General features: G+C 47.9%; 2 protein-coding genes across 2 annotated transcripts in view; both read right to left on the reverse strand.

Annotated features, from left to right (window-relative positions):
• Positions 1–266, reverse strand: part of PPIB (peptidylprolyl isomerase B) — a 14,975-nt gene extending 14,709 nt beyond the window's left edge. Inside the window, exon 1 of the mRNA XM_034784067.1 lies at positions 78–266. Coding sequence (XP_034639958.1) covers positions 78–236 — 159 coding nt within the window. The 5' untranslated portion in view covers positions 237–266. The remainder of the gene's footprint in view (positions 1–77) is intronic.
• A 2,990-nt stretch (positions 267–3,256) lies between these two features.
• The window catches only part of LOC117883894 (casein kinase I-like), a 309,830-nt gene continuing 295,133 nt past the window's right edge, over positions 3,257–17,953 (reverse strand). The window contains exons 12-14 of the mRNA XM_034783736.1: positions 16,461–16,567; positions 13,606–13,629; positions 3,257–9,950 (exon numbers count right to left, since the gene is read on the reverse strand). Of these exons, the coding sequence (XP_034639627.1) occupies positions 9,896–9,950; positions 13,606–13,629; positions 16,461–16,567 (186 nt within the window). The 3' untranslated portion in view covers positions 3,257–9,895. The remainder of the gene's footprint in view (positions 9,951–13,605; positions 13,630–16,460; positions 16,568–17,953) is intronic.

Here is a 17,953-nt window from a genome sequence, read left to right on the forward strand (position 1 = left end):
GGGGGGGGGGGGCGATCCAGGCAGGGTAAGGGGGGTCGGGGGGAATGAGGAGAGCCGGGCGGGAGGGGGCGGCCCACCTTGGCGGTGACTTTGGGCCCCTTCTTGCGCTCCTCGGCCCGCGAGGCGGCCGGCAGCAGCAGCACCAGCAGTGACCCGCCCAACAGCGCCGCGGCCACCAGCAACTTCATCCTTCTGCGCTCGCAGCCCGGCCACAGCGCCCGCCGCGCCACCAGCATCCGGGACCCGCGAGCGCCGCACCGCCAGCCCCGCCCACCCGCGCGCCCACCCCCAGCCCTGCACCGCCCGGCCCGAGGCGGATACGCCTCCGCTTCCCCGCCCTAGCAGTGGTACGGCCCGAATCGCTCCCCCACCTACAGGCGCAGGACGGAAGGAACCAATCGATCCCGAAGGGGAGGCGACACTCCCACCGCCCCCCAGCGAGCCAGGATAGCGTGTTCCATCCCGGACAGAGGGGGGTCAGGAACCGGCCCCAGACCCTGCCACGTTTCCAGTTTCTCATTGGGCCACATCTTAGCCAACGGGAAGCGGGCACGGAAGGACGGAGCGCAGCAGCGCGCGCCGATTGGGCCAAGTGTCATCCACGAGGGATAGCTCCCAGGGTGCACGGCGCGCTCCGCCCGGGGACTACCTCTCCCGGCTTAGAGCTGCGGGCCCCCTCCGGCCGCAGCAAAACCCGGCAGGTGACCAATGACAGTGTCCTGCTTGTGACCAGAACGGTCCCTTTTCTAATCCCAGGCCCGGCCGGCCTGACTTCCCTCGGCAGAAGTGGGGTATTTGTCCCATTTGTTCTTGCCAGCTGGGTCAGGGACCGGCCAGGGCAAATGCCCGCTTTTGTCAACGGGAGGGAGTGGAGGAACGGGGGAGGGAGGAAGTGACAGTGCGAGACCCTCGCAGGGGAGGAGGCAGGGCTCGGGGAAGGCAGGACCCAGGCAAGCAGCCTGGGGTAGAGAGGACGACTTGGGCTAGCCTCACATGGTGTCCTGTTTTCCCTTTGGGAAATATGGTCACCCTACAAACCAGATCCTGACCTAGGTGAGCAGGGGGCTCTCAGCCAGCTGCCGGGACTCATCTGCTCTCTGCAAGGAGACAGATGAGTGATGCAGCTTGGTACTAGCCCCTTGGGGGCTCTTAGCAGGAATATTCCCTCCCCACCCCCCACTAAAACAGCCAAGTTCTTACAATAAAAAGCAAATATGGGCCCTTCTGAGGTGCTCAGGGCCCTAAACATAAGAATGGCTCTACTGGGTAAGACCAAAGGTTCATCTAGCCCAGTATCCTGTCTTCCGACAGTGGCCAATGCCAGGGCCCTCAGAGCGAATGAACAGAACAAGTAATCATCAAATGATCTGTCCCCCATTGGCACTTCCCAGCTTCTGGCAAACAGGCTAGGGCCACCAAACCTGCCCATCCTGGCCTATTCTCCATGGAATTACCTAGTTCTTTTTTGAACCCTGTTAATTAGTTTGTTTGCTTATGCCTAGCATTGGCTCTGGCCTTGAATGTCCAGGGCTGAGTTACTCCAGCACACAAGGGGAAGCAGGGGACAGTAACCCATTGCGGGAACTACAGCTTAGCGGCATGTATTCACTCACTTGTGGTAGGGATGCATTCAGGACCCAGCTACAGCTAGCTAGTTAGAGCAGAGACACTGAGGAGCCCGGTGGCACCTTAAAGACTAACCGATTTATTTGGGCATAAGCTTTCATGGGTAAAAAACCCCACTTCTTCAAACACATGAAGTGAAAATTACAGATGCAGGCATAAATATACTGACACCTGAAGAGAAGGGAGTTACCTTACAAGTGAAGTACCAGTGTTGACAAGGCCAATTCAAGCAGGGTGGATGTGATCCACTCCCACTAACTGATGAGGTGTCAATACTAAGAGGGAAAATTGCTTATGTAGTGAGCTAACCACTTCCCAGTCCCCATTCAAGCCCAAATTAATGGTGTTAAATTTGCAAATGAATTGTAGCTCTGCAATTTCTCTCCGAAGTCTGTTTTTGAAGTTTTTTTTGAAGGATGGCTACTTTTAAATCTGTTATTGGATGTCCAGGGAGATTGACTCCTCATTGTTTTTGTGGATACAGACTAACACAGCTACCCCTCTGATACTTAGAGCAGAGAATCAGTCCTGGAGCCCAGCACTCTAAACCCAGCTTTTCCCCTACCTGGGTGCACTACCACGCTCCAGGGGGAACACTGCCAGAGCTGCATAGGTGGGTGGAATCCCAGCTCAGCAGATACTTCCCCATATTCATAAAGGCCTCATCTAAAGTAGGATTTTAAGGTGTGATATGTTAGCAGAAAAGACCTAAGCATTTTTGGAATCAAGTATCACATACTGTTTAGGCAATGGCTCCAGGCTCTCTATCACCTATAGAGAAACACCAGTACTGCAAGCAGTAAGCATGCCTGGGCCTTCAGCTTTTCCTTTGTTTGGGGGCCTTCAGCTGTAAGTACAACTGGAATGCAGGATGACATCACTGGAAGTAGCCTTACATGTATCTAGAGGAGAAACCCCAAAGCAACATGTTTAGTTTCCCCTGACAACATAGAATCCAAAAATGTTAATATAAAAGCAGGAAAGCACTTGTATACAGAGGTCCCTATGGCCCAGTTAGAAGGGGCTCAGAATAACTTGTGCCTTTGCAATGGAATGACCTCTAAACTACCTCAGCAGCAGGATGCCCAAGATCTGCCCCCGTCTTGAGGCACCAACGACAGTTGAACCACTAGGGCAGCTGAGCAGCATGCTCAGATCCTGTCATCAGTCCACCTATCCCAAGTGTCCTGTGAGAGTGTGATGGTCTTTAGGGGCCCTACGTAACTCTCATGAAGGAGGCAAAAGTGATCAGGGAAAACGAGAGTTTGCTATTCAGATAGCTTTGAACATTAGGATGGGCTGCTAATGGTAATAGGGTGGTCTGCCTAGCTACTAGATTTTTTTTGCCTGGACTAAAGAGTTTTCATGCTATTTTGCAAAGCTGTGTATTACATTTACATTTTTCAGATGAACACCTCCTCTGGAGAGGAGTGAGACTGGTAGGTATTTGGTCCAACGGTATTTGTCCGTTCGGGGTAAGCATACTCCCTTGTTGCTACTGCTCAACAGTGCATACAAGCTATGCACTACAGGAGCAGCTGCTTCCATTTGCCTGACATTTCAAATGGGCAGGTTGGCTCCTGAATGCATAAATCAAACTTTATAAAAGACTAAAGAGTGGGAACAGAGAGTAAAGGTAAGACATTTTATTTTACATACAAAAAGGGTGCAAACGAGAGCCCCTGCCCCCCAAAAGGGGAAGGGGAGTAATTAAAGATCACATTTGTTGTGTTTCTCATGATGCCCCAGTAATGGGCAAATCAGAAAGAGAAACCAACAGTAAGCAGGACCCATTTTCTTGATGGAAAGGAGCTCCCCCTGGAGGGGTCTTCCCCATGATATAAGCCCTTATCCTGGTTGAACCATTTCAAACACATTTTAAATTGACATTCATGTTAAAAAATACTACAAGTTCCATGTTCACAGCTGAGCTTTGAGACCAGTGCCTGAAATATGAATAAAACATTGCATTACATATTTAAAACAAAAGATAAAAAAAACTCAAGGCATTTTAAACAAGAATCAGACATCCACACAATATTTAAAAAATGATTTCCACAGCTGATTTTCATGTATTTTACAGTAAAAAAAGTTGCAATTAACATCTCCTCAAAAGTACAAAGGGCTAAATTAAAGAAATAGACAAAATAAATTATAGCTTGTAAAGTTTCCAGTGGGAATTAATCACTTGACAGTATTTTTTATTTGGGGATTTGTGGTTTATAATGTATTTGGTATAATCTACATGTTCCCAGAGGATATTCTTCTCTCTGTCTGATAATTACAAATAAGACTATCAGTACCAGCTTGCTGTTCTAATTGGGAAGAGAGAACTTGTCACTCGTTTTCTTCCAAGAACACTTAGAAAAATCAAGGTTCTCCGAGTTGCTTGCACTGTGCAGCTAGAGCTATACAGATGGGGAACGAGCATCTACTGTGAAGATCATTTTCCTGAGACGCTCCCAAAAGGATTAGACATGTCTTTTAAAGCCTTTTCCTGCCTGTATTCCTCCTGGCTTGGCTTGCACCTGGGATTTGGGCAGGGCAAAGACAACACAGAGAACTGTCCCCATTCTGGTGGTTTCTCCCTACTCTGGGGCATCAGAACCTGGCCCTTGCTTCAATTGGTATTAATTCAGTGAGGCCCCAAGGCTCTGATCTCTTGCCCTGGAAATACTTGTGATGTACTAAAGAGCATGTTGGAACTGCCCCAGGAAGGTGGGGAGAGGAGTGAGAAAAGAAGAAAATCTTGGTCAGAGAGTCTGAAGTTTCTTTAAAATATGAAGTTTGGTCAATCAAACTAGAAACCCACAGAGAAGTGTTCACTATTATTTCAGATTCCGAAGCCCAGCTTTACACACATCTTTACACAAATACTGGAGTGGGGTTCCTTTTGGATGTGGGGAATACATTTTTCATGTTCTCTATTCAAATAGATCTGAATCAGTATCTATCACCTATTATTGTACAACTATTAAGCCTGAGAAACCAATTCTGCTGCAGTCAGTTACCTGGAAATGTAACTGAAAACACCCAACACTTTAAAACCACAGTCACTCAAGTACAGTAAGAGTCCTAGGGCACGGTACCGCCAAACACTGTGCAAATTGCAAGCACCCTGCAGAGGGGAATGCTCACCTAGAAGTTGGTAACAAACTTCACTTACAAACCAACCCTTCTTGACAAAGAGATGGAGCTGGCAGCTGTCACCCGCATTCAAGGCCTGCAAGCAGGTCAGAAAGACTTTCCTTGAAACCTCAGTGGTATTGTAGAAAAGCAAAGTTTTCCCATTTATAGTGCCTTAGCGCACACTCACACATGCTGGTTTGCAGGGGAGCACAGGATGGCAGCTATGGCTGTATGGACACTGTTCTTGGACATTCAGCTCCCCCTGGGTGTTTAAACAGCACTCCCTCCAAAACACAATCTGAAATAACAAACACTACCAAGGGAGGGCTCAGCTCAGCTCAGTCTCCAGCTTGCTCTCTATTTACAGATGCCATGCAACAAGCTCAGGGACCCAGGCATGTTACTCATGTCAGAATCCTGAGTCAAAATGGACTACTATGAAGTTACTGCTTGCTAATTGGTTACTGGAAACAATCAAACCACAAAAGAGGAGATGGCCTCATATAGATGTTTTAAAGGGCCAGGAGAAGGACATTTTGAAGTTTCTTTTCCTTCTCAAAGAGAACGAGTGTTCCTGGGAGCCGTGGTTCTGGAAACTAGCAGATACAGTTCATGCTAAAAGAGTGATTACTTTGAAAGCTGTGATCAAGTAGGAGTGAGGTTTCCAGCTCAACAGCCCCTGGCATTAAGCAGTTACTAACACTGAGAATCATCACGGACAGAATGCTACATGTGCTTTTTCTGTCTAACTATACTGAAAGCTACTTTTAAAAGATGCTTCTTTTGGCTAATAAGGAGCAGCTGCTTTAATGCAATTTTTTCCCCAACTGTACTGAGAATAAATAAGCAATTGCTATTTGCATGCTGGAAACCTCTTGATCATGGCAGTTCAGCAGATTAGTTGATTCATTTCAACTACCCAAGCATTGCTTACTAGATATCTGGTTCACAAGCACCTGTCCCCCACTTTACACACAACAGAGCAGCTAAATTATGGACAAACAATGAGGAAGACACTGCTCAACATGAGTGCAAGTCATTCCCACCCTCCCTCGTGAGCTGGGGTTTCACAATGTTGCACACAACATGCTGATGTTATGTTCTGCTTAGATTCTGATGTGGACTGAGCATAACTCCAGAGTTCAGCTAAAGCGAGAGCTGCTGCTGAATTTTCAGTTGATGTAGTGGCACAGCCTTTCTGTAGTGTACTGGCCAGGAGGCAGGAGTAGGTCATGCCCTTGCCATTTGGGGAAGACACATTTGATGTTTTGCCACCACTGTAGTTGATATACAAAAGGACTACTGATTATGCTGCATGTGGTTAGCACATTTCTGATTAGTTCACATCCATTTGTGTCCAAACAATAGACCCCGAAGTCACCAGTGATGGTGCCTGCTTTCTTTTATCAAGGAAGTGGGACAGGGGAAGTGTGCAGAGAAGAGGGTTGGTTCCAGCATTCCTTAACCAAGCTATATAAGGCTGGATTGTTCATGGCTTTAAAGAAAGAAAAAGCATTTCAAAAGCTCCCACACTGTACATGGTTCCCTCAAAGAGGGTTTCAGAGCTTCTTTAATACAGGATGGAAGGGTTACCAAGAGAGCCCAGATTGAAGCAAAGAAAAGATCCATAAGTAAGTTTTCTCAGGAAGAGGTAATAATTACATCTATACATGGAATTCAATACAGCAGTGCAATATTTTATTGAAAACCTCACTTGAGACCTCAGGAGACTGCAATGGAACATTGGTGGGTCCCTGCTGCAGGGGAGACACGTCTGGAAATCCAGCTGCAGTATTAGGCCATGCAAAGGAAACATAGGACAGCCAGATGATGCTCCCGCTCAGCAGCTCCACTGGCCAGTTGTGATCTGAGATTCTCTCCTCTAATTTTCTTGGAAGAATGCAGGTATATACCAACTAATACATTAGCTTCCAGTGGGGAGAAGAGGCAGGGAATTAATGTAGGTGGGTTTAATGCTCTAATCCCTACTGTAAAATGGGCCCGCTCGATCTGGTTTTTATCACCAGTCACTTCTTGAACTTCCTGGGTCGAATAGTTTCCTTAGAATAGGATTTACTGTTTACCCGCTTTTTACATCCTTTGCCCTTCTGAAGAGTCCAATGTATGACTATAGTGCAAGAGGGCTTGGTATAAGTGAGCATTACCAGCATGCCTTGGGGAGAGATATTCCCTCCCCTACATATACATTATCATAGGATTAAAAGAACACTAACTCCCCAGAGCAAAGCAGTAGTGGGGTCAACATGAAATGGCTTTCAAATTGACCCACTTAAAAACAAGGAAAAATTTCTATCAATCAAATACATTCACTTACTTAAAAATAATATTTAAGAAAAAAAAAATGCAGACACACTCCCCTCCCCACACATACTTTGCAAACTACAAGCTACTCCCTGATTGGAAAGAGTTAGGAATGACTGAACAATGTCAGGAAATGCAGAAGGAACTGAGTTTCTCCTCTGAGTTTTGGTGACAGGCACTTAATGGGGTTTAGGAGGGCAGCAATGCATGTGCCTCAAGGCCCAGTACAATCTGGAGAGCTGGGAGCATACAACTGCTTTCTCCCCACAAATTCCTGCACCTCCCTCCCCCCAAGATGCTGAACCATGGTTTCCTATGGTGAGGGTATGAGGAAATGCTCATTTCAAACAGCTTGACTTCTTAGAAAGTCAACAGCAGTGGAAGAGTTCAGGAAGAGGCAGAGCGGCAAAACTAAGCGATTAAACGTCCCTTGCCCTCTTCTCCTTGGGAGAAAGAAAAGGGGTTAGGGAGTCCAAACAGCCACACTCATGGGGAATGGAAAGTCCTTTCTTTGTGCACCCCACTTGTTACACTTAACGGAAAACTTCTTGCAGAATTAAAAAGGTGGGTTTACAAATCTCTTGGTGGGTTAGTGAATGAAGAGCAAGCCAGCCTGCAGCTTAACTTCACCCCAGTGGCGGAGAGAGGAAAGAGCAGCAAAACCCTTGGCTATATCCGCTTTCTTTCCATTTGAATAAGGCATTAAGATCCCAGCAGAAAATGGCTAGCAACTGAGAAACACCCCAAAGGGATTCTCCGAGAGAGCAGAATCCTCACTATGGAAAAAGGGGCTGAGTTTCACTCTACAAATCCTAACCACTGAACTGCAGCAGAGGGCTCGCCTGCCTTCCTGCTGCTCTGCCTGAAGGGGGAGGGAGTCTCTGCCCACCCTTGAAACATAAACACTCCTTCCCAGCACTCCCATCACTTCCCTTTCAGTGCATGCCACTACATGCACTCAGAGGCAGCTGGAAGAGATGGTATATTAAAGCCTCCATGCTCTGTCTCTGTAGGGAATTCAAGCCCTGGGGTGGGAGAGCCCTAGCTACATGACAACTACAGCCCCTGAAATGAGGGGTCTAATCCCATGCTGATGTAATATGCAAACAGGCAAAGCACGAGGAACCAATTCCTAGCCTCCACAAAAAAGCTTCTTTAGCTCTTGTAAACCTTTGCCACACCCACCCCACACAATTTCCCCCAGGAGTAACCGCAGCTGCCTCCTCAGAGCTCAGCAATCCCTACACTGGGATATGAGAGTTCAGGTGCAAAGTGCCCTAAGCCTTTTGCTAAATAATGGTTTGGCTCAAGAATGGTGTGTTAAAAAGACCTTAGCTCCCACTACAGGAAGAACTCCATGGTATGTGCTCCAGGCCCCACAGACAGAGCTCCGTGCCTGTACTCAGGCCTAGGCAGCTTGCACAGTGCACCTGAAGCCTACACAAGGTCTTATTTGAGTAGCCTATCTGGCCACCTGCAGATGCAGTCACTGTAAGGCAGTTAAGTGTCCACTCCTTGCTGGGGTAGCTTTGCACTCTCTAACATTTCCATTGTAGAGCATTCAGTAAATTGAAAGAAAGGTGCTTACTCCATAATCAACCTCCCAGAAACCATCTGAGAAGGTTAGGCGGCCACCCTGCCATACAAAATATCTACAGTTTGGGAAACATCAGGTTTCCAGTTATGTAATCCATATCTGCTTGTCTACCCAGAGAAAACTCCTCCAGCTCAGCAAGGCTGATGCCTCTCCCTGCTCCAACAGAAAGCTAGTGCCTTCCAACTCCAGGCTGGTTATGTCAGGCACCAAGTAGGAAACCATGGTAGGGACATTCACTGGCAGCTACAAAGGGTGATTCAAAATTCAAGTAGGTTTCTCTCAGCGCATGACCAACAATCGGTGATAGGAACCCCAGACTAGCTTTAGGGTTTTCTGGATGTTGCAAGCAAACCCTCTGTTGAGGACATTCTTTGCACCCCTCCACATTCCAAGCTGAATGTCTGTCTGTGCCGGCATCACTTGTCCATGCGAAAATCTACAGACACAATATGTATCTGTAATGCTAAAAAATAATAAAAAGTGCAACAATGTCAGTTTCTTTAAAACAATCCGCACTGCTCTGTTACCAGTTGGAGAAAGGAGCGAACAAGGAATCCAGAGAACCCAAGGGACTGCAACAGTAGATTGCAAGTCTCACACTACAGTATAACTGTTCCCAAGGAACCTAGGAGGGAGCCTGTGTCCCACTGCTGTACCTGGCCAGGCTGGCAGTACAGGCGGACGCTGAAAGGGACTTCGGGGAGAAATTGCCTCATACCCACCAGGCCCTTCTCCTACATGTCTTTCCTGCCCAGACAACCACCTATCACCCTCCCCTTAGCCAAAAAAGCCTACCAGGGGTATTTCCATTGGGGAGGGAGGAGGATGGATGGGTGGGCGGGCAGAGAGAGTGTGAGGGGGAGTAAAGTGAGCAGGAAACAAAGCATTGTTCTCAGGTTTGTGTGAATGATGCCTTCTGCCGTAAACAATGGGAAGGAGGGTCAGCCAGCCAGCCCACCTGCCCACCGGGCAACCAAGGCCTGAGCCAGCTGCAGTCCTGATCCCAAAAAGAGCTTCAGGCTTGGAGTGAATGAGTAGACCATGGAGCAGATCCACCCCAGAGCGGTTTGTTTGGAACAATTTTCTTCTCTCTTTTTGGTTTAAAATGTCACTTGTTTCTCTTCCTCCTATGCTGCCTCTTCTCGCTAGAGAGAAGCTCCTTTCAGTAAGACATGGCAGGAGCTGCAGGTGGCGTTCCCACAAGTCTCCAGGAGGCACCGGTCATTTGTGACGCTGGGCAGTCTTCTTCCTTTTCCTCTTAAAGAAGCAGCAGCACCTGGAGCACAAAGAACACAGCAAGTCAGCAGAGTGGACTAGATCCTCCAGCAGCCCCCCCGGCCCCCCGCCTTCCATGAACTGCACAGGGTGGGCTTCTTCCCTTCATTCAGAGTACATGCAATGAGATCTCAACATGTCCAGCACTAAGGACAAAACAGACCTACCAATACCTCCTCCAATAGGAGGAAAGTCCACAAGGCCAACAGCAGACCAGCCTAGCCCACAATAGAAGGGGCAGCAGTACTGTGCTCAGACAAGGGCCAATGGATCACCATAAAGGCAGGTAGCCAGGTACTTTCACATACTGGGATTTGCTCTTATGGAAGAGGAGGTTCAACTGATCATTATTATTTATGTTTTCCAAAGGCCATGCTCAGGATCAGGAACTGGCTGTGCCAGATGCTGTATGAAGCCAAGGTCCCTGCCCCAAGGAGCTGAATTGGGAACAAGGAAATAAGGTACAACAATAGCCAATAGGGGAGGCAGATGAAGTCTTGCAGCAGAACAGGGATCTCCAGTTGCTGGGAATGAAGGAAACAGGTGAGATACACTAACAGGCTGTTTCCCTCTGCCCAAAACTACTAATCGACTGTGCCCTAAAAGGTGCTGGAATGGTTTGAGTCAGGCCTGACTAAATATTTCCAATCACATGATGTGCTGTGTTTCTAAACTGCTCAAGGTAAGCTGAAAAGGACTAGTTCTGAAAAGGTCTGATTGGGGGCCAGCTTCCTTTACTGAACCCTTGACTGATGGTAAGTAATCAGAGTTTCAGTTTAAAGACCAATAGTTTAATCTACAAACATACAACGCCTACTTCTTCCCTGATCTGGGGCAAGGAAGGCTATCAGTGCACAGTGAACAGGGAGGCAAAAAGATAGCATAATGGAGATCGAGGTGGTGTGAAATAAACACTCTTCAAAGCTGATCCTTGAAAGATGGAGGTTTTGTTTGTGGGATATACTAAAATGAGTCACCCAGCTGGTGATGTCAGCTCCAGCTGGTTCTTCAGGAATTACATGGCATTTAAAGACAACTCTGTATTCAGGTTCTAGTGTCAGGAACATCTGCATGGAAAGATCTTTGTACTTTGCAAGTTCATCTGCTCCTGTGCCTGCTTATCCTCTTCCCCATGACATCACAACCATTTCCTCAGTGACCAGTTGTGATATTAGGGTTATGGCCTTTGAGGAGGGAGGAGGAGAAGAAGGAACAGGTGGAGAGGTATGCAAAAATCCTGTTTTCATGCATGTACCTCTAACAAGTACATAGGAGCAAAGACATTGAGAAGCTATGCCACAGAACGCAGCAGCATCTGCAGGCAGACTCATTTTCTATTGGGTCAGTGGCGGCTCTAAACAAGCTTTTAATATGGGTATTTAGCTGAGAGCTGAAATATACACTACTGCCCTTGAGGAGTGCATGCCCTCTCCTGTTTCAGCCCAATTACAGGTGATTGAAAATGAGGGATAACTACTTAATCTCCTTAGTAAGCACATTTACTGCTAGTGAGAGGTGCTAGACTGACAGCCCGGGAGAGCGATACCCTCTATATAGCCATGAGCAGATACAGAGATGGCAACAAGGCGGCAAGTGTACATACACCATGCCCATCTGTGTGTCTCAGCCCTAGCCAGCAGCAATCACCTCTAAGGGTGATGGGCAGTTCAGTCTCCATGGCTTATCCTTAGCTTCCCTCCAGAGATTTCCTATGGGAGGGTTAGTTATGGAGGTGGGGGTGTTGAACATGTGACATGAATATCCTGTCACTAGCAAATGGATGATTTCATATAGGCCCTGGATAGCCATTAGATGGTAATGACTTTGGTCACTACCACCCTAAGCTGGTTTTGAATGAGAGGCCTAGAGGTTTATAAGTTGGAAGGCCAGAAGGGACATCTCATTTGATCTCCTGCATAACACAGGGTAGAGAATTTCCACCAATGTCCTAAGCCACCCATATGCCCTCACTCATTTTAACTACCCAGTAGCACTCTGTTTTCCTCCCACAGTAACCACCTTCCTTCAGGACTCAGGGACCAGTAAAAGGAGAAGGGAACTGTCATGGGGAGAAACAGGACAGGAGTACGTTTGAAGGATTACCAAACATGTATCTGATCAGGGAAGGAGAACCCAGGGCCAAGATTCACTCACTGCCCCAGATTTCAAGGGCCTGACTGATTTCTAGCTGCTCTTTTTAGCCATCTCTTTTCCTGGCAATTCCTTTGCTCTCTTTTGGCCCCCATTGCTCAGACAGAGGGCCCCGTTGCTCAGTTTGGAAGGGTTCAGGAAAGGAAGTCCTGAGAGTTGTTAACACAGGCAGAGGCAGAAACGACAAAATAAAAAAGAGTAAGACAGGCTGACAATTATACAGAATGTGACCTTTGTGCGTGCAGACAATGTCTAAGAACAGCCCCAGAGTACGACACACAGAGAAGCCAAAGAGATGCCAGAGATACTGGAGGCAGTGCCAGTGGAGAGGAGGGCAGAGAAGGACCAGTCTGCCACCATGCAGGGACATTCTTCACCACACATGGGGCCGTGAGGTTTAAACTCCCTGCATTCTACTTCTGTCTCTGTAGCTGAACATGGACTCCCTCAAAACCCACTGTGAGGCAAGATGAACGAGTGGACTGAGAGTCTGGAACTCCTGGATTTTATCCTTGGCTCTGCCACTGATCTTCTGTATTATCTAAGACAACTCACTTCACTTCTGCACCTCAATTTCCCTATCTGTAAAACCAGGGGGTCATGTCCCCCTCAAAGGGGTGTCCTGAGGATTAAAGTTTAGCTAGTGCTTGGAAAGCACTCCATACTCTAAAAGTGCTGAGTGTTACTATTTAGGATCCCCACTGGAACTCAAGAATAATGGTGATAAAGGGGAAGAGCATAACACCAACAGCAGGCTCAGAAAGCAGCTACTCCAGCCTGTGTGCCCTTCTAGATGAAAACCCTGTTTTTTCTCCCCAGTCCTTGAGCTGCAGAAACTTTCTTGAAGGCAACCACCTACTCCCCACCAACCTGGAGCAAGATTAGGGGTTCTCAGCCTGTGGGCCATGATTACCCTGCCCTTCCCAGATTGCCAAATGAGAGGAAGGTCCCAGCTAGGAGGCAGGAGGTCCCAATATGGAAGAGGTTGAGGACCATGGCTCTCGACCACCGATCTGATGATGGGAACCCTGCCCTGCTCACTTTCATATAAGCAAGTCTTCCATGGAAGGAGCCACAAGCACACAGCTCCCAGGAGACTGGCATGGTGTACACAGCTTTCCATGCAGAACCATCTGTTGTGAGGAATTCCCATGAGAGATTTTTCAGCCTGGTCCGGACTCTGCCCAACTCCTTTAGACATTATCTGCTCATACACTTGCATGTTTGGTGAATACATTAAGCTGAACAGATAAAGGATGAGAATTCTTTTTAGCTTTCAATGGATCAGTCCAAATATTAGTTCAATTGGTTGGCCTACTGCGGCCTCCTCTCACACACACACGCCCATCCTGCATGTGTTCCCCACCCTTGTATTTGCAATAACTGCACTGGGTTGGATTTCTAACTTGTGCAGCTATTAGACAGTTTTGGTTGGTTTGATTTTGCCAATCCCAGTCTAGTCTGGTCCGCTCCCCCTTGCCCGGGGACTGGAGAGAGGGACTCACCACAAGTTGAGCATTTTCAGGCAGCTACAGAGAGTGTGTAGAGAGAAAAACACAGAAAGGAAGAAAGAGCAATTAGTTCACAGAGGTGGGATGAAAGCATGTCACTGCGAGCCATGCAAACATGCAGTGCAGATTGGCAGAAACATATGCCTTGCCCACCCACCCTCTCTATTCCCTATTTCACCTGAGGCCCCACTGCTCATTGCAAGAGATACCCTGACAAGTCACTGCTGAGAAGTAGGATGTGTTTTCACTATCCTGTGGCCTGGGACAAACATACCAGGACATCAGAGTGTCAACAAGGAGTATGCCATCAGGGAAGTCTGTGGCTGGCCCACCAGGAAGGGGATCCAAACCACAGTCAGACAAGGGCTGTGTGCAGGTGGCTAATGGCATGGATGAGAGGACATGTTGACCACAGCTGCTGGGGAGGGGGAGCCCCTTCATTCACTTACACCACCAGCGTAAGCGGAGTCTGCAGCATTTGCCCTGGCTCTCCCTGTCTGCCCACAGATGCAGGGAGGTGAGACACTGCTCCACTTTTCCCAGCACACTACCTCAAAAACTGGCAGGGAGCCAGGCAATCCAGCTAGCCCTGGGCCCTCCCTCTGAGTGGCCCACCTTACTACAGAGCAGTAGCACCAGGCCAACTGGGAGCACATTTCTGGTTGCCTGTGTCCACAAGACCTCCAGCCTCCTGACGTACTCAGATAACTGAAGGGAAGACAAGTATGGACTTGTGTGACAGACACAACTTGCAGGGAAAGACGAGGGGACATCTTGCTTATTAACAGGAACCCAGTAGTCTACACAGGGTAATCATGACTAGATCAGCCAGTACAAGACAGTCCCCAATGGAATGCCACATGATCACCAAAAAGAGACTCAAAACACAAACCTAGGGACTGGAAAGGGGAAACTGACTCCTAACCATTGCCCCTCCTCACAAAGCAAATAACTGCTGGTGCCAAGACAGGCTAATAGGATATATTGATTATTTGTACCGTGGTGGCACCGAGGAGCCCCAGTGATGGCCCAGGCCCCCACTGTGCTAGGTGCTGTACAGACACAGAACAAAAAGACAGTCCCTGCCCCAAAGGGACTCTTGCTGATCCTTTCTTACAGCTGGCCATAAGTTGGAGTGGGGCCCAAACTGTGCACAGCTGAGGGCTGTGTTGGCAAATCATCAGGAGGCTGAAGGCCACATCTATGGAATTTGCATAACTGGACTGCAGCCACTGTGCTCTACTAGAGGTGCAGCCCACGGACTACACGTCCCAGCAAGCAATGCAGCATAGTCATTCCGATCAAGACAGCTAGGACCTGTAGTCCCTATTGGCTGCACTGTCCATACTGGGCAGTGGCCAACACCGCAAGCTGCCCTTTTGTAGCTGCCCAGCTTACAGGATGCATAGAGCCCTTCAGCTCTTGCATCCCCTGGCTGGGAAGGGAACACAAAGATGTTACTAGGGCTCCTCACTGCAAGATGATTATTGTAGCTCACTACCCACATGGGTCAATGGTGAGATGGGCACTGTGGAAGTGATTTCCAAGGGGCACAGGAATGGATGATGACAAAGAGCCACTCACTCTCAGGGATAGCAGGGGTGAGACTGGTGCTCAGCGTTGAATCCAGCTTGACAGATACTTTGCACCTCAACCCTTTCTGACCCAGGACTGGCAATTTCTTATCCTCCTTCAATCCATTTCCAGCAAAAGACTCCGCCCCCCCCCAAAACAAAACAAAACAAAAAACAAAAAAAACAAAAAAAGGCCAAGAAACACAATGCCTGCCAAGCAATAAGAATTCCACTGAGCCACATTGTGGCCCAGATCAGAGATGACCTGTGCCTGCCAGTAGTGAGAGGCAGAGTGAGGGCAGTGTTACTGAGCATGCTCAGTACATGCCAAGCAGCAAATCTAGGGGGCATATGACCCTGCATGTTCTCCCCCCGTCACCTCTAGCCCAGATCACGGAGCAATTCCCGGCACATGAGCCAGTTCAAAGGCAGCCTTCGAGCCATTCAGCCCTCTATGGGTGAAGTCAGTTTTGTCATGCCATGACTGAGCCTTCAACCCCCTGCCAGTGACTCAGCGGGGTTCAAAGCCCTTCCTGGTTCAGAGGAGGGGGCAGGAGCTGGGCTGCTGCTCATGTGGACAGCAGGCTCCAGTCCTAGCTCCTGATTAACAAAGATCATGCAAAGTGCCACCCAGTGGTGCCGGAGGGCAGCACACATGCAAGAGAAGCACAATGGCCAAGACAGCAATTCCCACCCCCTGCCCCATTTCCTGACAAGCTATGGATGGAACATCTTGCTACCCCACGCTGGCAGCTCGAAGGGAGATTTAGTAGCCTCACCGGCAGAAGGGCTATTTACAGTTTCAGCCTCTTTCAGCACCTACTGGACTGGATCAGGGAAGATTCATAGCAAAAGCCCTGCAAGGGCTATTTTCAGACCACTCTGCCTACATGGCCTCTAGCTCTCACAGGTAGGAATATAATGTTGCTAGATTGACAATTCCTTCACTGACCCAGGGCTGTGCACACAGCAGGAGCATAGGAGACACCTCCAGATCAGAAAAGATGCACCAGGAGTCACACATCTGATTTTCCAATTATTGTTTACCATCATCTCGTTTGCAACGCATGCTCTGGCCAAAAGTTACATTCTCCAGGCATCACAGAAAAAAAGAGGCAGCAGCAACACTGAGGTACCATGCAAAAAGCAGCGATATTCAAGGAAAAGTTATGGATACAAGCATCAAATATTTAAACAGGTAAAAATCTCACTCCTTTCAAATACAGAGGATTTAAAACCACATCAGTGAAGAGCCTATTTGTAAAGCAAACATACTTAGCTTCCTCCACCACTTCCACCTCGGCCTGTGCTGTGATTGGTGCATTGGAGTGTGCCCCTGTTGGGTCGTCAACATTTAGTTCTCCGTTGGTCGAACTGACCACCTGAAACACAAAACAAAAGCAGCTAGGAATGAAGTCTCTTGGCAGGGTTAATCAGCAGCTCACAATTGAGTGATAGGTCTGTCCTGACAATGGATGCTGTAGGAAGAACATATAAAACCTACAGCATGAGAACAAGGCACTTTCTACTGTTGACGCCTTCCTCCTGGCCACGGTACACTCTCCTAGAAGTCTGTAGAATTCAATGAGACTTCCCACAACAGTGATTGAGTGCCGAAGTAGGCCTGTTCTCTACAATACGTTCTTCATCGTGCTTGTTTTAATGGATCAAATGATGGGACTTCCACCACTTCCTTTGGGAGGCTGTGCCACAATCTGTCTCTTATATTCAAACTAATTTTTCTTCGTTTCATCCCATGACTCCTACTTCCACCCTTGTAACATCTGGTTATATGGTGCATTTCTGCTGAATATTTTCCTCCAACACTTTTACATCAGATTTTTCGAAAGTCACCAACTTCTGAGTCCCAAGCTTTTGACTCCCAGCAGCTGGGAATCAGCTGAAGAGCTCAACGCAAAATAGGTCTAAGTGTTTTGACACTAGGTAACAAGATATCTTATGGAGGCAAAATGGATTCCTTAGCACTTGGATACCAAACTGATAGAGGCACCACCTGAATGTGGTCCACTAGTAGCCTGAGTGTCAGTAACTCCTCCGCCCTAGTCACTGCCACTGATGGCAGAGGAACTGATTTGGGAACATACTCTACCTCATTTTCCTCAGAGAAGTGAATTATTTTGCTTAAAATAATTTTCTTGTGGCAAGGTGTGCACTTGAACTCTAATTTCCATTTCCCTCAATATAATTCACATCATAGGCCGCTCAACAATTCTCACCATTGGTGGTTTTAAAGCACCCAGTTCTCCAGCTCCTAAGAGTCCGAGATACTGTAGCCAGGAGAACAAGGAGGAGGTTCTGAGAAACTCAGTCACCATACTACAGCAACTGCAACTATGATGACAATGACTATGGAACAGGTTCACTGAAGACCAGACTGTAGCTACTCTGGTTGGCCTTCCACACTCATCTGGAAAGCACCAGGGACTCTTGAGTACTACTGAAAACCTTTACAACTGCAGATTCTTGAAGTGACTGCACATCCTGGCCAAGTGGTGAATGATGTATGGTTGCTCCCACTCCTATTACCCTGTTAGAAGGCAAAGACAAAGTACCATGCATATCACTTGCTATTATCCCACATTTAGGAAGAGTTAGAGACCGAAATTGTAATGGTGATAACTAAGTCGGGGAAGCAGTATGGCCTACGCTGCTGTCAGATGTCAGGACTCATGGTGTTACCAGGTACTCCCTGTTGGGCTAGGATGACCTGAGCACCAGAAATATTGGAGCGGGGGAGAAGGAAGCCA

The sequence above is a fragment of the Trachemys scripta genome, chromosome 10 (assembly GCF_013100865.1).
Source record: "Trachemys scripta elegans isolate TJP31775 chromosome 10, CAS_Tse_1.0, whole genome shotgun sequence".
NCBI lineage: Eukaryota > Metazoa > Chordata > Testudines > Emydidae > Trachemys > Trachemys scripta.